Source organism: Patiria miniata, unplaced genomic scaffold (genome assembly GCF_015706575.1).
Source record: "Patiria miniata isolate m_02_andy unplaced genomic scaffold, ASM1570657v1 HiC_scaffold_14, whole genome shotgun sequence".
Lineage (NCBI taxonomy): Eukaryota > Metazoa > Echinodermata > Asteroidea > Valvatida > Asterinidae > Patiria > Patiria miniata.
Genome location: NW_024037052.1, coordinates 6,483,912 through 6,501,080, shown reverse-complemented (window position 1 = coordinate 6,501,080; position 17,169 = coordinate 6,483,912). Strand labels below are relative to the sequence as shown.

Genomic DNA, 17,169 nt, shown 5'->3' with positions numbered 1-17,169 from the left:
TTGAGAGTAAACTATAATTTGTTTGTGCTGCCCACATTGCTGCCTTTCCAATGTGTATAATGGGAGAAAGATTGACAATATTTTTCTCGTCATCATGTGATATTTATTGAAATTGGTTTCTCTTGCTAGCATAAAAAAACGGCTATTAGTCTAACCACTGATTTAAAACCTGGATTGGTTGCTGTTTTTATATTTTTATTTATATAATCACTTCCTGTGAAAGTTTCAGTGAATGATCGATGTTTGCATCCTTTCTGTATGATCAATTAAAAGTGTATAATTCTGCCAATTTTTTTTAAAACAAGAGAAATATGATTTGAAACAGGACTTCTTGCCAGGTATGGAATCTGTGCACAAGAACGGTTACAAAGAGGTAGTTGGGCTGAGACTACTGGGAGGGATTGTTGAGCACATTGCAACGGCGCCGGACGCGCTCGCAAAGACGCAAATGGTTTGTGCACACTTGGAATTAAATTGTCTTGCATACTTTGTGCCATACATGCCAACCAGTGCGCAGAGGCGATTGGCTCCCCGCTTGGAGCTCTTGAAATGGTCACAAAGTGCCAATTACTGTTCTTGCACGGAATCCGTCGGTTTGTGCACATTCAAATGTAGTGGTTGTTGTGATTTTAGTGCCATCCTTGCGCAAACCGGCGCACAAGTGGCGCGTCCAGTACACTCATGAGGGGTAACAAAGCCCATTGCTACTGTTCATGTACAGAGTCAATATTCCACGCATATGCTATCTTTTGTTTTGCTCAAGTCACCAATTTGCGCCATACGTGAACCTAGTAATAGTCTGTCACCCCTAGACTCTGAAATGGTCATGTGTCATTCTGATCATAATATACGTGTTACAGACAGGACTTGCTTGTTGGCAAGGTGATCACCTATGCTTGGTCTTGTGTTTAAATGCTTACTGCTGATTGGTTAATCCCAATTTTTGCTTGGCCAATTGCAGTTGATAAATTTTTAGATTTGGATATTGTATTTCTGGAATAAGGTTCCACACTCATAAAGAAAATGCATCTCTTTTGTAAAGACTGAAATCAGAGATTACCAGAAATTTGTGGTTTTTCTTGAAAAATAGGTATTTAAATTCCAGTTATATTAGGAAATTTGAAAATAGCTCATGTCATTAAAAGACAATATTCAACAATTTGAATTAATATAATTATGGTGAATTACTGAAATATAATTAAAAAAACAATCAATTAGATTTATGCAGAAATAATGCATAATATTTCCCATTGTTGTATTGAAATATAATGTTTAGAATTAGAATTTGTCATGATAGAATGTTTTGTATAGAGAAAATGGAGGTCCTAAGGACATTTTTTAAAATATTTGCCAAATTGTGAATGGAGACACATCAAAAGATGTAAAGTCAATTTTAACTACAGAACCAGTATTTGGCTGTAATTCGCTTAGACGTTTGTGTTATTTTTGTTCTTTTTGTGGCCACAATAATCCTGCATGCTTGAAAAATCTCATTGGCCTTATGCCATGGTTACATTGTTACCATGGTTACATTGTTACCATGGTCGCAAGTTTCTGTGACAACCAGAATACTTTTTTTTAACTGGTGGGAAATACTGGCCTTTTTTTGGGGGGGGGTCGGTTTTTTTTAAACTGTGTACTTTTTTTTCGGGATAGAATTTGTGACATACTGTAAGATATAACATTGGAAAAATGTCACGCCATGTACATATGATTTGTGTCTCTGGGAACTGTGGGCGGGGCATGTGATGCCCTAGTGGGAGGTAAGATCACAAAACATACTGTCATTTTGTATATGTTTGTCATGTCCGATGTTGTCGTCTAGGTGTGTAGAGTCTTTGAAGTTAAAAAGACAAAGGTGGATTATAGACAAAAGATTGCACATGTAGAATCTGTGTACAGAAAGCAGCTGAAGGATATACCGTAGCCACATTAGGGTTCAAGGGTCACGTGTCTTAGTTTTGTCACTTTGATCACCGCAGTTTTTTTCTAATGTACATTTTTTGCGAAAGCTTAGAAAAAAAAACACACACACACAAGCGCATTTTTGTGCTCCGAAAGTTGTTAAATAGAAAAATGTATGTTATGTCTGGATATGGAATATCCACAAACTGAAATCTTTGAAATTAATGCTGTTATATTCTAATGGATTATTTAGCATAAGTTTTGTTTTGTTGTGTAGAAAATGTTGTGATTTTTTTCTGTATTGATAGTATTATTCATTCAGCATATTTTTTTTTTAAATTTTAATAGGTATACCAGTGGAGGTGGATTGCTTTGTGTATTAATGATGAGTTTGGATGCGATTAATCCCAGAATGCCTTGCGCATAAGTACATGTGGATATGTTTGGAAATTCATGCTGTATTAAGACTACTAGACATATCTGAACAGATGCGGGGACCCTATTTGAAAAGACAGTGACTACATTTCAGAGTAATGAATTAAGAACAGACAAAAAAAATGAACCAATGTACAACCGTTACAAATCAAATATATTCACAAAATATATTCCTCTATCTGATGATTACCGATACATTTTGGGGACCTCTGAAATTTTTTTACCACCAATACAAAAAAAAAGGGTTTTAAAGCCAATATACCGGTATCCAAGTACAGATATCCTACATATATATCGTATACATATTAATTGTGTAGTCACTACCATTGCCATTACATTTTATCATTTTGTTTAATTGAATGTGGTTTTTTTTACGGCCAACAGGCAAAAAGATGAATGGGTCGATGGTTACTAAAGGTTCACAGGTTGTTGTGGTTTCACTCTGAACTATGACCTCTACAACTCGGATTTCATCTCAACAACTCAGATTACAGAATTTAAAAGGTTCTAGGAAAATCCTGTTTGCATTGTCCTTGTTTTAGGAAGAAGGAAGACCAGGAATCCATGTGCAGACATTCAAACTTGCCATGACATATTCGACAGCCTTGTTGCTCAAAACCAGCTTTTGCCAATTTCTGACTTTTTATTGGTGGGATGGAAACAAAATAGTCTCCCTTAAGGTGTCCCTATCAGCTACTGATGCCAAGAATCCTACCTTTAGAGATATGTCAGGGCTGGAACAGAAGCGACATTTTAACTTTTTTTCTTTTTGTCATGACCCTTCATCTTGGAAGTAAACATTTAATGTATTCACTTTTTTTCTACTGCACATCTCATTTGCTTTTTGCATGTACCTCACTTTTGTCGTAGGCACAGGCCTTTTTCTTCTAGATAGCTTAAATTGAAATTCCGTTGTAATATTTACGGCTTAGCTTCTAACAATGCCTGACTTTCAACCCCAAAATATCTAGCTGTCACATGAAACGATAGTAAGGGATGTGGAAGCTGTCTTCAATTTTGATGATAGAAATTGGGATATATTGTAAATAATTCTAAGAAAATTCTAAAGAAACATCTGGGGGTATAATTACTGTAAGCCATGTATATAGATTTTGTGTTGATCAACACTTGTTTTAAAGACTGAAGTTTTCTATTTAAAACACAAAAAAATGCACCAAGTGTATACATTACCGTGTCAATATAGGTAGTAGCTCATAGCTTTTTGAGTTTGTGTAACTGTACAGTATGTAAGAGATTTGACGAATCACGTATGTTATATGAAATGAACAATCTTATTTGAGTTCAGTGGATACGCTGTGTTTGATTTAGTAAGTGTTATCAGTTGCAGGCACACATCACACACTATTGAGATCTCTGGCTATATGTATGAATAATTCATGTTCAAAAGCAACCAATGAAAACGGCTGTCTTGTTTTGCCTAAAGTTGGTCGGGTCTGCGGTTAATGAAAATGAAATTGGCCAAACTGCCATCTGAAATTTAACCTCACTGCTGGATGAAATGTAAAATAGGAGTACATTATTATCTTTCATCTGTGTGGAATTTACTAAGTATTTTAGCCCCTGCATCCTGTCCGTCATATTTTTCTTGTCTTTTCTCACGAAGAAAGGTGTAACTCTAAATTTTTGCCAACAACTTTTGTGGGTTGTCTGAAATGATTGCTCTAAATAATACCTCTAATAATTGCACCATCTAAATTGCCAACGAGTGTTCAGTGTTATAAACACACACACATCTGAGATGTGTCTCCAATTTGAAGCCTTCCTTCGGGTTCATTTATTTGAGGTTGTCATTAGAATTACTCAAATTTTTTTAAAATCCCAGGGCTTTTTTCAAGCAAATGACACACTTTCAGTGTCTTGGAAAGCCTTGTCCCATGTCCCAACCTCAATTAATTAATACGCATGTTACCATGAATGAAGCACACTGCCACGTACACGTACATTCATAACAAGCTTTTTTTGTCAACGTTTCTTGGACTTGACTTGAGACTTACAGAAGTTCTATCAAGAGCAAGCTTGACAAAAACACTCGGGAGAATCTCTGTTGTGGAGTTATCAATCATGTAGTAATGTACGTAAGTATCATGATTAATTACAGTTGTATTTGGATGCTTGCCGATTATGGCTGTTTGTGTGAATAATACCAGAGCAGACTACAGACGTGTAAATATGTCAGTTGGACAAATGGTTCACTTCGTTTTTGTCTTCCTTGGATTGTTCACCAATTATTATTATTATTCAACAAAAAGAATCAGGTAGAGGGTGGGAAAAGTGCAAGCACTATAAGTTGCCAAGTACAGCAACTCCCACACACCTGAAGTGTCGCCGAAGAAAACAAAAACCATCAAGAGACAACAATCAAGTTTCTTGTGTGTGAAACCAAAAAAAAGGTAGTTAGATCTCTGAGCGCTTGCTGAGAAGCCACTCTCGAGTTGCTACATCTGCATCAACATCGATCAGGCCATGGTACTCATTTGGAGGGTGATAGAAGGGGCACTCGGAGATGATGTGGTCAGCAGTCTGCTGCTCCGCTCCACATTCACAAGCTGGGCTCTGGGATAGGCCCCACCACATGTCCGCATTGACACGCCCGACTCCAGTGCGAAGCCTGTTGAGTTTAACCCATGCCTGGGCAACTTCTATCTATGTAGACGGTTAGGAGATGACTGCCACTCCTGTGTCCACATCCTAGCTGTCCAGTGGGCCTTTGACTCAGTGGGTTGGATAGTTCACAGTAGATCCTTTCCAAGGGGCATCAGGATTTGAGACTGGGTTGTGTATGTTCCCTGCTGATGGTTTGCCGGAGGAGGTGATCTGGACCATGGCTCGTTGGGCCAGTGCCATGCTTGCTGCCTGCCTAAGGAGCTCAGCTGGTGGGATGCCTGCAAGCACAGGGAGCTGCTCAACTGGTGTAGGTAGTAAGCATCCAGTGATTGTACGCAGGGTACAGTTAAGGCTCACATCTACCAGGCTGGTGTGTCTGCTCCTACTCCATGCTGGTGCGCAATACTCGCCGCGCCAGCGCGTACATGAGTGCCAGGGCGGAGGTGCGGAGTGTTGATGGACTTGCTCCCCATCTTGTGCCCACGAGTTTACGGATGAGAGCACTGCGTGCCATGACCTTGTCTCGGAGTCCAGCAAGATGTTGGTGGTAGAAGCGTGTCCTATAGAGCTTAACACCAAGATATGTGGTTGTTATCTGGAAGTCCAAGCGCCTCTTGTTGATGCACACATCCAGCTCACGTTTGGCTTCCTTGTTGTTCAGATGGAAGGCTGTAGAGAGTCTTACCCTCACTCAGCTTCACTCGCCACTGTCTCAGGCATAGGGCCAAGGTGCTCATGTCCTGGCTCAGGGTGCATGCAATCATCTTCCGCTCTCTGTGTGTTGTCAAGATGGCCAGGTGGTCGGCATATCCATACTTTATGGAGATTGTATCAGGGAGGTCATGATTGTACACGTTGAACAGCATTTTTTAGCCTTTTTGAGTTGTGTTGCCCATCGCAATCAAGATAAAGAACAAAAAAACCAAAAAACATGAACAAGTGTGATCAAATAAAAACTGAACAATAACGAGCAACATTTGATACATATAATTTTCTCCCAAAAGTCATTGATTAACCCCCAGAAAATTGAACAGAAAATGAAAGATGATGAAATAATTATAGGCTTCAATTTGATGCATGTCCTGAACACCTCAGACAGCTCAGAGAGTTGTGAGTATTTTAGATATTTTTTGGAAGTGCGCATAATTACCGCTAAGGTCTATGGCAGTCTATTTTGGTCTGGACCCCTAGTATCTATACAAAATATGTCACGTGACTAATTACGAATTCCTCCTTTTTCCGAAACTATAATTTGCTGAATACATTCAGCAAACTTCGGACAATCTCGGATAACGCTGGTATTATAACTTGTATAACATGGGTTATATTTACCCACCTTGCTAAAAATCTAAAAGAGTGAGTTTGTATAATAAATATTATTTACTTGGGTTTAGAAACTTGAAATTCAATGATGATTTTGTGCATCAAGTATACACTCGGATTGTACGAGGGACGAGCTTGCTGCGCCATGTATATTTTGAGGTTTTGCAGAATGGAATAAATTACCACCAGAAATAGGCCTACATCAAGCATCGAGCATTGGAATCTTCAAGTCAAAAATTCTGTCTCTAAACATAGATGACATCATCAGGGGGGCCCACTTCATGTAAATATCTGCTCAGTCACCTTGCACCTGCATTACATCCCTACTGAGGAGACGGTTTTATAAAGCTGCAGTCCATCATTTGCAGCTATCCAAAAAGTGACTGACTGAATTATTGTTGAAAAACATACTTGGTTGAAAGATGGTGAATTATTCTTTCTGCATCATTGCAGTGATGAAGCCAATTGGAAACGAAGCCGTGCTTTGAAAAAGGGCCGTCCATGTTGTCAGTTTTATTTTTAGCCTACGTTTACGCGCGCATGCGCTAAGCTAATAAAAGCAAGTGACGTATGCTGGCACGCAAATAATACGCGCGCGTGATGCTCCGCGTTTTGCGAATTCTTCTTGTACACAACAAGCGCAAGGGCGCCCTATGCATGCGCGCGTTCGATCGTGTAAACAAACAACTCAGGAGCGAGCGCGTCGGCGATGTCGGCTGTACCATTGTAGTCGAAGGGGGGTTCATTAGCGTTGAATATAATATTAAAATACTATTCTTACAGTCTGTAAAATAATACTGTAAAATAATAACGCTTTTGTAACATTCAGTGCAAAACTGGTCCTAGAGCTTGTATTTTAGAGGGTTTCTTCACCAAAATGCTTTTTGTTTTCAATTTTTTTTTATCTGGCACATTGTTATCGCCCTATAGAAAATGGTATCTTTTAGCCGCATCACTCGAATGACATAAACATCCGCCGATTCCAAGTTGTCAACAGAATGCGCATAATGTTCATGTGGATCTTGTGTGTACGTTGGTGAGCTCTCAATTCATGCAATTGATCGAAAAAAGAGACTTGATAATTCGCAGTTTTTTCCGCATCAGTGCTACGAATTGGTGCCTGGAATTTCGTCAACAGTTCTTCATCTGGTGAGTAGGCTTACTCATTGAAACATTTTGAGACTTCCAAATAAAACGTAATTAGGGCCTAGGCCTACATGTAGGCCTATGTCATTTGCTGCTTGTGCTTGTTGATGTACCCTAACGTGGCGCGGCCCCTAACGTTGCGCACTTTGATTTTTTTGCCCGCCTAGCTAGAGCAAAACTTTAACTGACAGTAAATTCATCCCCCAAAAAAGAATAGATGGCGCAGATTAGATGTTTACCCCGAAGAATGTTGCCAAACCTGAAATAGGCCTACAGTCAGCAACATATTTGTTATAGGCCTACTTTTAATATAAAAAGTTATAATAATGCTTGCTATTTAACCTTTAACCTTTAAAAAATGTTGGTGTCATGAAGTTTAATCCGAAATTCAAAAACAGTGGCATCTGGAAATTGTGCACAAAATTGGCTGAGTGTTCCCTAACGTGGCGCACTTGACAGCTTGAATAGCACTGAATAGCCTAAATCTCGGAAAATTCCAAATTAACATTTGTTAATTTCTGTAAAGTTGATGCCTAAACCATTATACTAGGCCTAATCTGTACTTACATACCTAACGAGATGTTTGTCAGAAAGTTATTTTTTTATTTTGGGGACATTTTCTAATTCAAAGGGTTCACTGTGTGTTTCTACTTTGTTACGGGAGATAAAATCGTGATGTATGAACGGGAGTGTTAAAAACGTGATGAAATTTCAGTTAAAACCTTTGCTCTAGCTAGGCGAAAAATCAAAGTGTGCCACATTAGGCCTGATGAATGACAGTCAGACAGTGACAGACACAACTGAGAGCACAAACTAACGTTTAACTGTACGTTAATGTATGCAGCCATTATCCTTGTGTAACATTCCTTTCTTTTTCAGATTTATTCATGTTTAATAAATTCAGCATAACGTAGGCCTAGTAATATTAATTGTAGGTGTTAAGCGCGCAATTTGTTGCGCGGGCTCAGTTTCCATGCTGCCAATTGCACACGCAAATTTAACCTTGCGCAACACGCACAACTCTATCGGGATCGGGAATGGCTGAGCAAATCACGAAGCCAGGCTGCATACGTCATCGGTCATGGCCTAGGCTACTATGGGGAGTTAACTTCGAGTTGTTTCTTGAGTTTTGCGACTCAAAATTAACATTGTAATGTAGGCATGTATCATGTGTATTATAGGCCCAGGATTGTATTTCTTGGTCGCCGAACAGAAACAAAACTTTTCCAAAGCAATAGGTCTAGTTTTTATTCGTGCTCTGGCCAAACATGCAATTTTATAATACACACAAACACACCCCCCAAAAAAAAAAATTATGAAATAATCAGACAAACCAAATATTAACAATACTTCCTCTATTACCACATATATTCAGGAGAGTGCAGGATGCTATTAAAATATTTAAAACGTAGGCCTAGTTATATTTTCTCATGGCAGATTTCTGGAGGAATTGAAGTTGGCCTAATCATGCCAAATTTACGCAAGGTTATCAAATTGCAATAGCCTCTGCGCAAATTGTATTTTGTGTGCACAATGTTTTTGATTGTGCAAAGAAAGTTGCGTGCTTCCTAAGTTTTTGCACAAGCTTAAAGGCAATTAGTGCAATTTAAAATTAGGGACATCAATAAATGTGTGAGGGCGCTGTTCAGCCTGTTCATTGGATGAGCCATTAAATTTAACTCTTTTTTTTAGCACATTCTTAATCTTATCTTACTCTTATCTTACTGTTTGATTTACATTAGACTAGGCCTATCCAAAAGTATCAGAATTTTTGCAATCATGGTTGGGCCCAAAAAAATATAGTTCTGCTTCAGGTTACATGGCATTTGAAAATAGGGGAGGGGGCAATTTTTTGTGTCATATGGAGGCGTCTGCGTGTAGTCAAGGTATGGTTTGGGTGTTTTTTTTTCCTTTCCCAAAGATAATATTAGGGTAGGTAGGGAAATCAGAAGCAGATTTTTTTGGGGGGGGGGCCTTGCTGTCTGCCTTTTATTGGGCATGAAGAAGAGTTGAAGCAAATGTGACTTTTAAGAATTTCAGTATTAATCTAAAAAGGTGTACGAAACCTATGAAGAGAATTCAGAAAAAGACCCCAAAAAGGGGGGAAAACTTTAACCGAAATAGCTAAAAATAAAATACCTTAAGTTAGGCCTAGTATCACTACATCATACGTGCACGCTTCTAAAGGTGCATTTCATGAATTGCAACACAGTACATGTAGGCCTATGTTTTTCACCCTCAAATGGTATGGTGGGTCCATGGATCTGTATATCATTGGACGTGTAAACTTGTACCTTGAAACATTTGAGGGCAACTGTTCCATCATCCATTGATATTAAGACTAATCATGAGATTTTTTTTTACACTAGTGTCGTTTTTAGGCCTTACCGTCATTCCTTTGAAAAGGTTAACTTGAAGATGCCTAGAAGACTGAGAAAGACACTCCGTGCAGTATTCTACCGCAAAAAGTAAGTGGACAGACATTTGACAATGAATTGTTTGTTTAATGTTTGTAAGGTTCAAAGCCTGAGTGGACCTTGTGGATGGATACATTTTTCTCTCATAGAATTATTCAACAATTTCCTCTACTGAAAATAATGCAGTGGACTCTAAAAATATTTACATTGTACAAGTCTCAATTCTAAATCAATCTAAAATAATTGACAGTTTAAACTATTTCACATTTCTTTCTTTGATGTCATTGATAGGGAGAAAAGATGTGCAGCCCCTGGGTCATCAGCAGCACCTGGGTCTACAGCAGCCCCTGGGCCATCAGCAGCCCCTGTGACTTCAACAGCCCCTGGGCCATCAGCAGCCCCTGTGTCTTCAACAGCCCCTGGGCCATCAGCCCCTGGGTCATCAGCAGTCCCTGGGTCTTCAGCCCCTGGGTCATCAGCAGTCCCTGGGTCTTCAGCCCCTGGATCATCAATAGCCTCTGGGCCATCAGCCCCTGGGTCATCAGCAGTCCCTGGGTCTTCAGCCCCTGGATCATCAACAGCCTCTGGGCCATCAGCCCCTGGGTCATCAGCAGTCCCTGGGTCTTCAGCCCCTGGGTCATCAGCAGCCCCTGGGTCTTCAGCATCCCCTGGGCTATCAGCAGCCCCTGGGTCTTCAGCATCCCCTGGGCCATCAGCAGCCCCTGGATCATCAGCAGCCCCTGGGTCATCAGCAGTCCCTGAGTCTTTAGCAGCCCCTGGGTCATCAGCAGTCCCTGAGTCTTTAGCAGCCCCTGGGTCATCAGCAGCCCCTGGGCTACAAGTATCCCCTTCATCACCAGCATCCCTTGGGTCAGCCCCTGGAACACCAGTATCCCGTCCGTCTATGGTAGCCCCTGAGTTACCAGTATCCCCTTCATCACTGGCATCCTGTGGGTCTCCATTAGCAACTCCATCACTGGCAGTCCCATCACAAGCATCCTCTTCATCACCAGAAGCCACTCATGGATTGGCAGCCACTCCATCACAGAAAGCCCTTCCTACTGGTACACTGGCAGCCCATTTGTCACAGACAGCCCCACCGTCACAGGCAAGCCCGCCATCACCAGCAGCCGCTCAGTCACCTCCCGCCCCTCCGTCACCGGCAGCACCTCTGTCGCCAGCAGTGCCTCTCTCATCAGGAGATGCTCCCAAGCCCGTCATGCCGGAGATTGTCTACCATCCTCATCTTGGCTGCAGGATGTATAGCCGCAGAGATATCAAGCCTGCAGTGGTCGGCCGCTTTGGACAATCCCGTGGAATGGTGGGCGAGGGAGCATTTGCTCAGGTGACTGCAGTACGTTTACCTGATAACACTGTAGCTGCAGCCAAGGTTCTGCAGGCACATGATTCGGAGGGACCACTCTGGCAAGAGATAATAGCTGTGGCAGCTGTGGGAGAGCATCCCTCATTCCCCATGCTATATGGTGTGGTGGAGCAGAAGCCCATCCGGACGATGCTGTATGAGTTTGTTGGCGATAAGAACACCTTGTCTGTCACAACGCTACAGGACGCCCTGGACTGGACTGGTACTCCATCTGCGCTCTCCCGTAAGACCTGGCTGCGTATTGTGCGGAATGTGTGTGAGGGCTTGCTTCACATGCATAACGTCGATTATGTCCACTGCGACATCAAAGCAGACAACATCTTGCTGTTTGATGTCAATGATGGGAAAAAGACCAGACGGTATGCCAAGATCATTGATCTTGGCAATGCTTGTCTTGAAGTTGCCGGTCCCTGGCTCCGTATCCCAGAGCATCTGATCAATCAGATGTACCTGGAGTGTCCCCAGATGGCTCCAGAGGTTATGGAGGGGGACTCGCCCTTCAACAAGCCGGCCGAAGTCTACGCGCTGGGCGACCTGCTAATTAAGATCGGAAAGGCAGCTGGGATTCGACGACTGCGATGTGTTGGCAAAAAATGCCAGCACGCCGACTTCAGAAAGCGGCCCACAATGGCAGGAATATGTAAGAAGATGTCTAAACACTGGAAGTAAACATTTGAATGTAGGGTGAGGACTTGGAAACATGATATTGGTAGTTAAAGCAACCTTCCTAGAACAGCTCAGTGTCTGTGCCTCGAGAGTACCTTGCCCTTTCCAGTGTTTGTGCTCATCGTGCAGCTTGCGAGTTTGGTGAAAAACATTAGCTAATTTAATGCTCCAAATGTGGTCACACTACTCAACAAAGTTCAAATGTATCAGTGTCTGTTGCCAATGACCACATCTCGTTTTCACCAAACTGCTCCTAGCGAGTGCATTTCTTACATTAATCCGTCCATAAAAACATCCGGCCCAGTCGTTGTTTCATGAGCCCATCCTTGCCTTTCTAGTTGCAGGTTTATTCGAATAGTTTGCAGTGTCTTCTTGTCTGATACACATCCAGTAGGAAGAAAAAGCTCCATAACAGTTGCCACCGTGAAACAAAATCCCAACAAGTAGCAAAATCCCAACAAGTAGCAAAATCTGGAAAGCAATATACTCCAATAAAAATTCCCTTCCTTTCATAAATTTATCAATGAGCAGTTTTAGAGTTGGCCAGTGAAGTAAATTCAAATTTAAAAACATTTCTGGGACATCAGATAAGAAATCTGTCATATCATCAAGCATGCTTAGCTGAAGATTCATATCCTATGCCATAAAATAGTCCATCCTAAGTGGAAAAATTGAATAAAGCACCCAAATGTGTAATATTTTTTTAATAGGAGAGGAGAAAAGCAACAATGATAACAGGCACAATTTCTTTTAACATTAAAATGCTGCAACTTATATTTAGCAACCCACGTATTTCATTTGTGTTATATCTCATCACTAACTTTGTCGCTGAGGTTTGCAAAAGTAATTTTGGTACATCTGTCACAAAAGAATCCAATGGATGTATAATAAAGAAAAATGTAAGTTAATCATCAGCAATTTCGCAGAAAAAAAGTCCAAAAAGATGCAGTAGTAGCTTGCAACTTAACTCGCATGCAATTATTTTGAAGTGGTACATCACGCTTCCATTTGTTGTTTTTAAGCTCTGGCAGGAGCTTCTACCTGTCAGTCGGTTAGTCTGTCCCTGGAAACTTGACCAAAAACGGGCTCATAAGTTTCCCATAAAACATAACTACCAATTGACCAGAAATTGACCAAATGCAATGCCGTCGTCAGTAAATGCACTCTTGGCGAAAGTTTTTCGGCATTCTGGAACCAGGCCAGAGCTTATTGTGCACTCGCGCTTGTTTAATTAGAATGGATAAAATATGAAAACTCTATTAAAACTGGAAATCAAATGTTTTGAAGCCCTTTTGGCTCTGCAAATTGTGTCAGATATATTTGACTTTTTATAAGTAACAGGTGAGTTTGAAATAAAAAAGAAAAATAAAAGGTACCTGCATGTCTGACCAGTGTTCTTATTTACCAGTGTCCCGTTTCTGTTGACCATTAGTGATTTGGTTTTTTTCTATAATTAAAAGTAAAACTTTGTTGGTTGATTTTTTTTCTCGGTAGCATTCAATCCCTCCTCCCCGTGTTTTTTGTTTGTTTGGGCATTTATTTGTTAGCGTCACTTGTTTATGAACACATAAAAGACACATTTTTATTCCAGATTCTGCGATAAAAACATTTTTGTTTTATTTTGCTGAAATTATACACCTCTAGAAAAGAAGCCACGTAAACAAAAAGAAACCTTCGAAATATAGTTTTCATAATTGTACATCAACATTTACATCCAAATATGAAATTTAAAAGTTTTGATTTACACTAAGTACTAATATGCTGTATCCTAAAAATATATTTTATTGCTCTACATGAAATGTACATACTCTTCTTCAAAATGGATATCATTTCTCAGTAAAAAAATCTATAATGACTGCTTAAATTTCTATATAACAAAAATTCGTCAAGCTTTAAAATTATGAAAGACTAGTTCATAAACTCCCCTTAAACTCATCCAAATATACACAGCAGGAAAATACACGCAATGAAAACAGAGAAGCTGCAAATAACGATTGAAAGCAGTTTACTTAAAACTTATTTTCCAAATTCAAAATGACAAATGTTACAAATTATTGCTGCAAAATAGAAACCAGTTCTATGTGTTGCTAACTCGTAATGTAGCTATGATGTGCATTCTTTAAAGTGCACATTAACTTCCAGTGGTGTAGTACACCTAGCTTTTTCGACAGAAAAAAAAATATTCTCTGTCTAAATGCAACTTTACACAGTTTTATTTTGTCCCTTTTTTAAAAACACAGTGTCGGAAACCATTTGTGCAATCGGTTATGCATACACTGCAAAACTATTCTTTAGAAGAAAAAAAAGAGAGAAAATACACACTATTTCTCTGTGTAGATATATGCTAGAAAATTTAAATTATAACACTCCCTTTATTCTTTAACCTTTTTCTATTGTATAGTGTTCATCTGTAAAAGTCTCTTGAACATTAGCATCCAGGTATCTCATAAGCCAGATAAATTTTTTTAAAGATTTTGAATTTTTCTAGAATACAATATCTTCAGAATACATCATCCCAACAATATCCAAAGTTTTAGAATATACTACGGTAGTTACCCTTTTTTCATTATCGGGTTTTGCCCTTCAATGACGTATTTTCTAAACACTGTATACTCGATGTTGTCTGAAGGCTTGCGTGAAAAAAATTCACAAGCTTACTTGTGTGGGACTCGAACCCATGACCTCCTGCTTAAGGCTGAAGTACGCGGGTGAAGAGCAAAACCCAATATTGAATATACATTTTTCAGACGCAAATTTCCCTTTTTGTTTACTCACACACCAGAAGGTAAAAATGCTCCATAAAAATCAATGAATTTACAATTGAGGCACGTGTATATTAAGCACTCCTTGATAAAAAAAATATTGAATAATGAACAACTCTTGAATAATCTTTAAAAGCTTTCCAAAAAAATATTATTAACACCTTGTCTAATAAACAATTAAAAACACTAACAAAATATAACTTTGATCGATATGACTTGCATAATATTTATTTTTAAAACAAAAATAGCAATGCTATGAACTGCCAGTTAGCCTGGCAATGTATTATAACATTGAATTTCCAGATTCATTTTTCAAGAAATCTGGAACCTGGCATCAATCGTGAATAACACCTCGTGAATAATAACACCTCGATACTTCTTACTACTTTTTGAAATATAAAACAAAAACACCTACCGCAAGGCACTTGAAGTCTACTCAAATTTTACAAATCTGCGTTAGCCGGACAAAGTTGACAACTGTTTTTTGTTGTTCCTGAGGTTTTCATCGTCAAACTGATACATGATTTCATAGGTACCAAGACCTATCACGCCTGGGAGAAAGCATGAAGTGATAAAACCTTAAAACCCAATTATGAGATAAAAATGTGTATTAAACTGCTTTTTGTATACATTTCTACACACATTTTTTTTGTACTAAATCAACCAATAAACACACTTCTTCTTGATGGATTATATTCATATTTTGGGAGGTTGTAGATTTATAGTTTCTGATTCAGAAAATCCCAAAACCTCAAAATAGTTTGTCCCACCCCAAATTGACTTATGTACACTTTGTGCAAAACTTCTGTAACTTTGTTGCGGTTTCGTGGGAGCATGCCTTAAATTAGAAAGTCCTCAATTTTTTATTGCAGTATAAAACTAAGTACAGTTGATGATAATTTGTTATTAGAAACCATGCACAACGAAACAAGAGAATCGTGACATGAAGTGCACGGTGCTTTAAGCCGTGTCTAAATCTCTTGGCTAGGGCTATTGTCCAGGTCTTCAATAATTACAACATGTGCATAAACGTAGCTGTAGCTTAGAACGCTTGGTTATTTAACCCTTTTGCTCTTTTTTCATAAAGTTGCAAAGATCATGAATGTGCACCATGAAAAAATAAAACAAGCTAACAAGCAAGCAAAACTTTAAAAAAAAATTAACATAATGAACAGACGAGTAACTGATAACGGAACACAACTGTTATCTAGTTTCTGATTAATTGAAGGTTTGAAAATTGCATGAGGATGCCAGCAGTAAGTGTAAATATTCAGTGAAACCATGAAACGGTATAAACTTTTCTTTTTTTTTGGTCTGAGAATTTCAGAGCGTGTTCTCACAACAGTGCAAAATCTCACAAAATAGATCTACCCTCATATGATATCACAGAATCTTTACACTTAGTTTGAATTTCTTCATAAACAGTATGTGAAATTGCAATGTATTTCTGTTTTAAAAACCTGCTGAAATTGTGCTCGCATTAATAGGGTTTGGAAGGGAATGTGACTCCCCAACGTAACAGATTTTGAAGTTAAGAACTCCACGTAACAAAGTGCTGCCTTGATTAGGGGTGTAATAATACAGTGTTTTTATTAAATTAATACGTATCAGGACACTAAGCTCAAAACGTATCAGGATACGAAGCTCTTGTGTTGTGATACATATCTTGAACTGAGGACATGGCAATTTTGGCAGTTTTTCAGTATGTTTAATTCCTGATTTGTCCACAGCTGCAAGGAGACGGTCGCACGATGCTTGCGCGTTAATTACTAGCAGAACAGGCATTCGTAACATAGCGTATGCTGTGTCTGTTTTTCAGAAGTTATCGTATTATACGTGTATGGAGCAGGACGTGCATGAATCGTAACAGCGTGCGCTAGGCGTGGTGGTTTACAGACTGCGCATTTCAGGATAATACTATGACTGCCATATAGAATAGACTGATCAAGATTGCTGATTCAAATGTATTTGAAGACAAGTATAATTACACCCCCTTTTGCTGATCAAGATCTTTTTTGATCTATCCTTCTTATTCTGGATCCTTGGCTTGTGGCGGTGGTTGTTGGGGGTTGTTTGGGGAGTAGGCCGGTGGGGGCTCTGGGAAGTGTGCCTGCATGCCCATGGCCGATGGGTCCTCCTTATTGGGTAAGGGTCCCGCCTCGTAGCCTGGTTGGTACAGGGACGGGTCGTAAGGCAGGACGGTCTTCTCCGGGATGCCCACGGCACCGTCAGCACCGACCGCGCCGACTGCACCGATCGCGTTGGCATAGTGGGGGTTCTCGAAGGTAACTGGAGCATGCGGTGCCAGAGAGGTCTATGAAAGAAAAGAGACTCAACATTTAATAATCAAACTATCACAGCAAAGAGCCGATAACATGTGGCATTTCAGATCACTGCAAGGTGATAAAATATACTCTGCTTTTTACAGAGCGGACAGTGCTGTTGCAGAGTGAACACAGTGTACAAGCAGCACAACTAAATCACAAAACTGGTTAACCCCCCTCCC

At 39.7% G+C, this 17,169-nt stretch overlaps 2 protein-coding genes across 2 annotated transcripts in view; one reads left to right on the top strand and one right to left on the bottom strand.

Annotated features, from left to right (window-relative positions):
- The first annotated feature begins 10,729 nt into the window (after positions 1–10,729).
- LOC119721981 (putative serine/threonine-protein kinase) lies at positions 10,730–13,276 on the top strand. Its single transcript, XM_038191959.1, has one exon. It carries the CDS (start codon positions 10,756–10,758, stop codon positions 11,902–11,904), a length of 1,149 nt encoding a protein of 382 aa, XP_038047887.1. The 5' UTR covers positions 10,730–10,755; the 3' UTR covers positions 11,905–13,276.
- Positions 13,277–13,496: 220 nt separating this feature from the next.
- The window catches only part of LOC119722242 (low-density lipoprotein receptor-related protein 2-like), a 91,008-nt gene continuing 87,335 nt past the window's right edge, over positions 13,497–17,169 (bottom strand). The window contains 1 exon segment of the mRNA XM_038192287.1: positions 13,497–16,977. Within this exon segment, the coding sequence (XP_038048215.1) occupies positions 16,693–16,977 (285 nt within the window). The 3' untranslated portion in view covers positions 13,497–16,692.

Excerpts from the sequence above, each read along its gene's own strand:
- LOC119721981 (XM_038191959.1), top strand. The coding sequence starts at position 10,756 with ATGGTAGCCCCTGAGTTACCAGTATCCCCTTCATCACTGGCATCCTGT.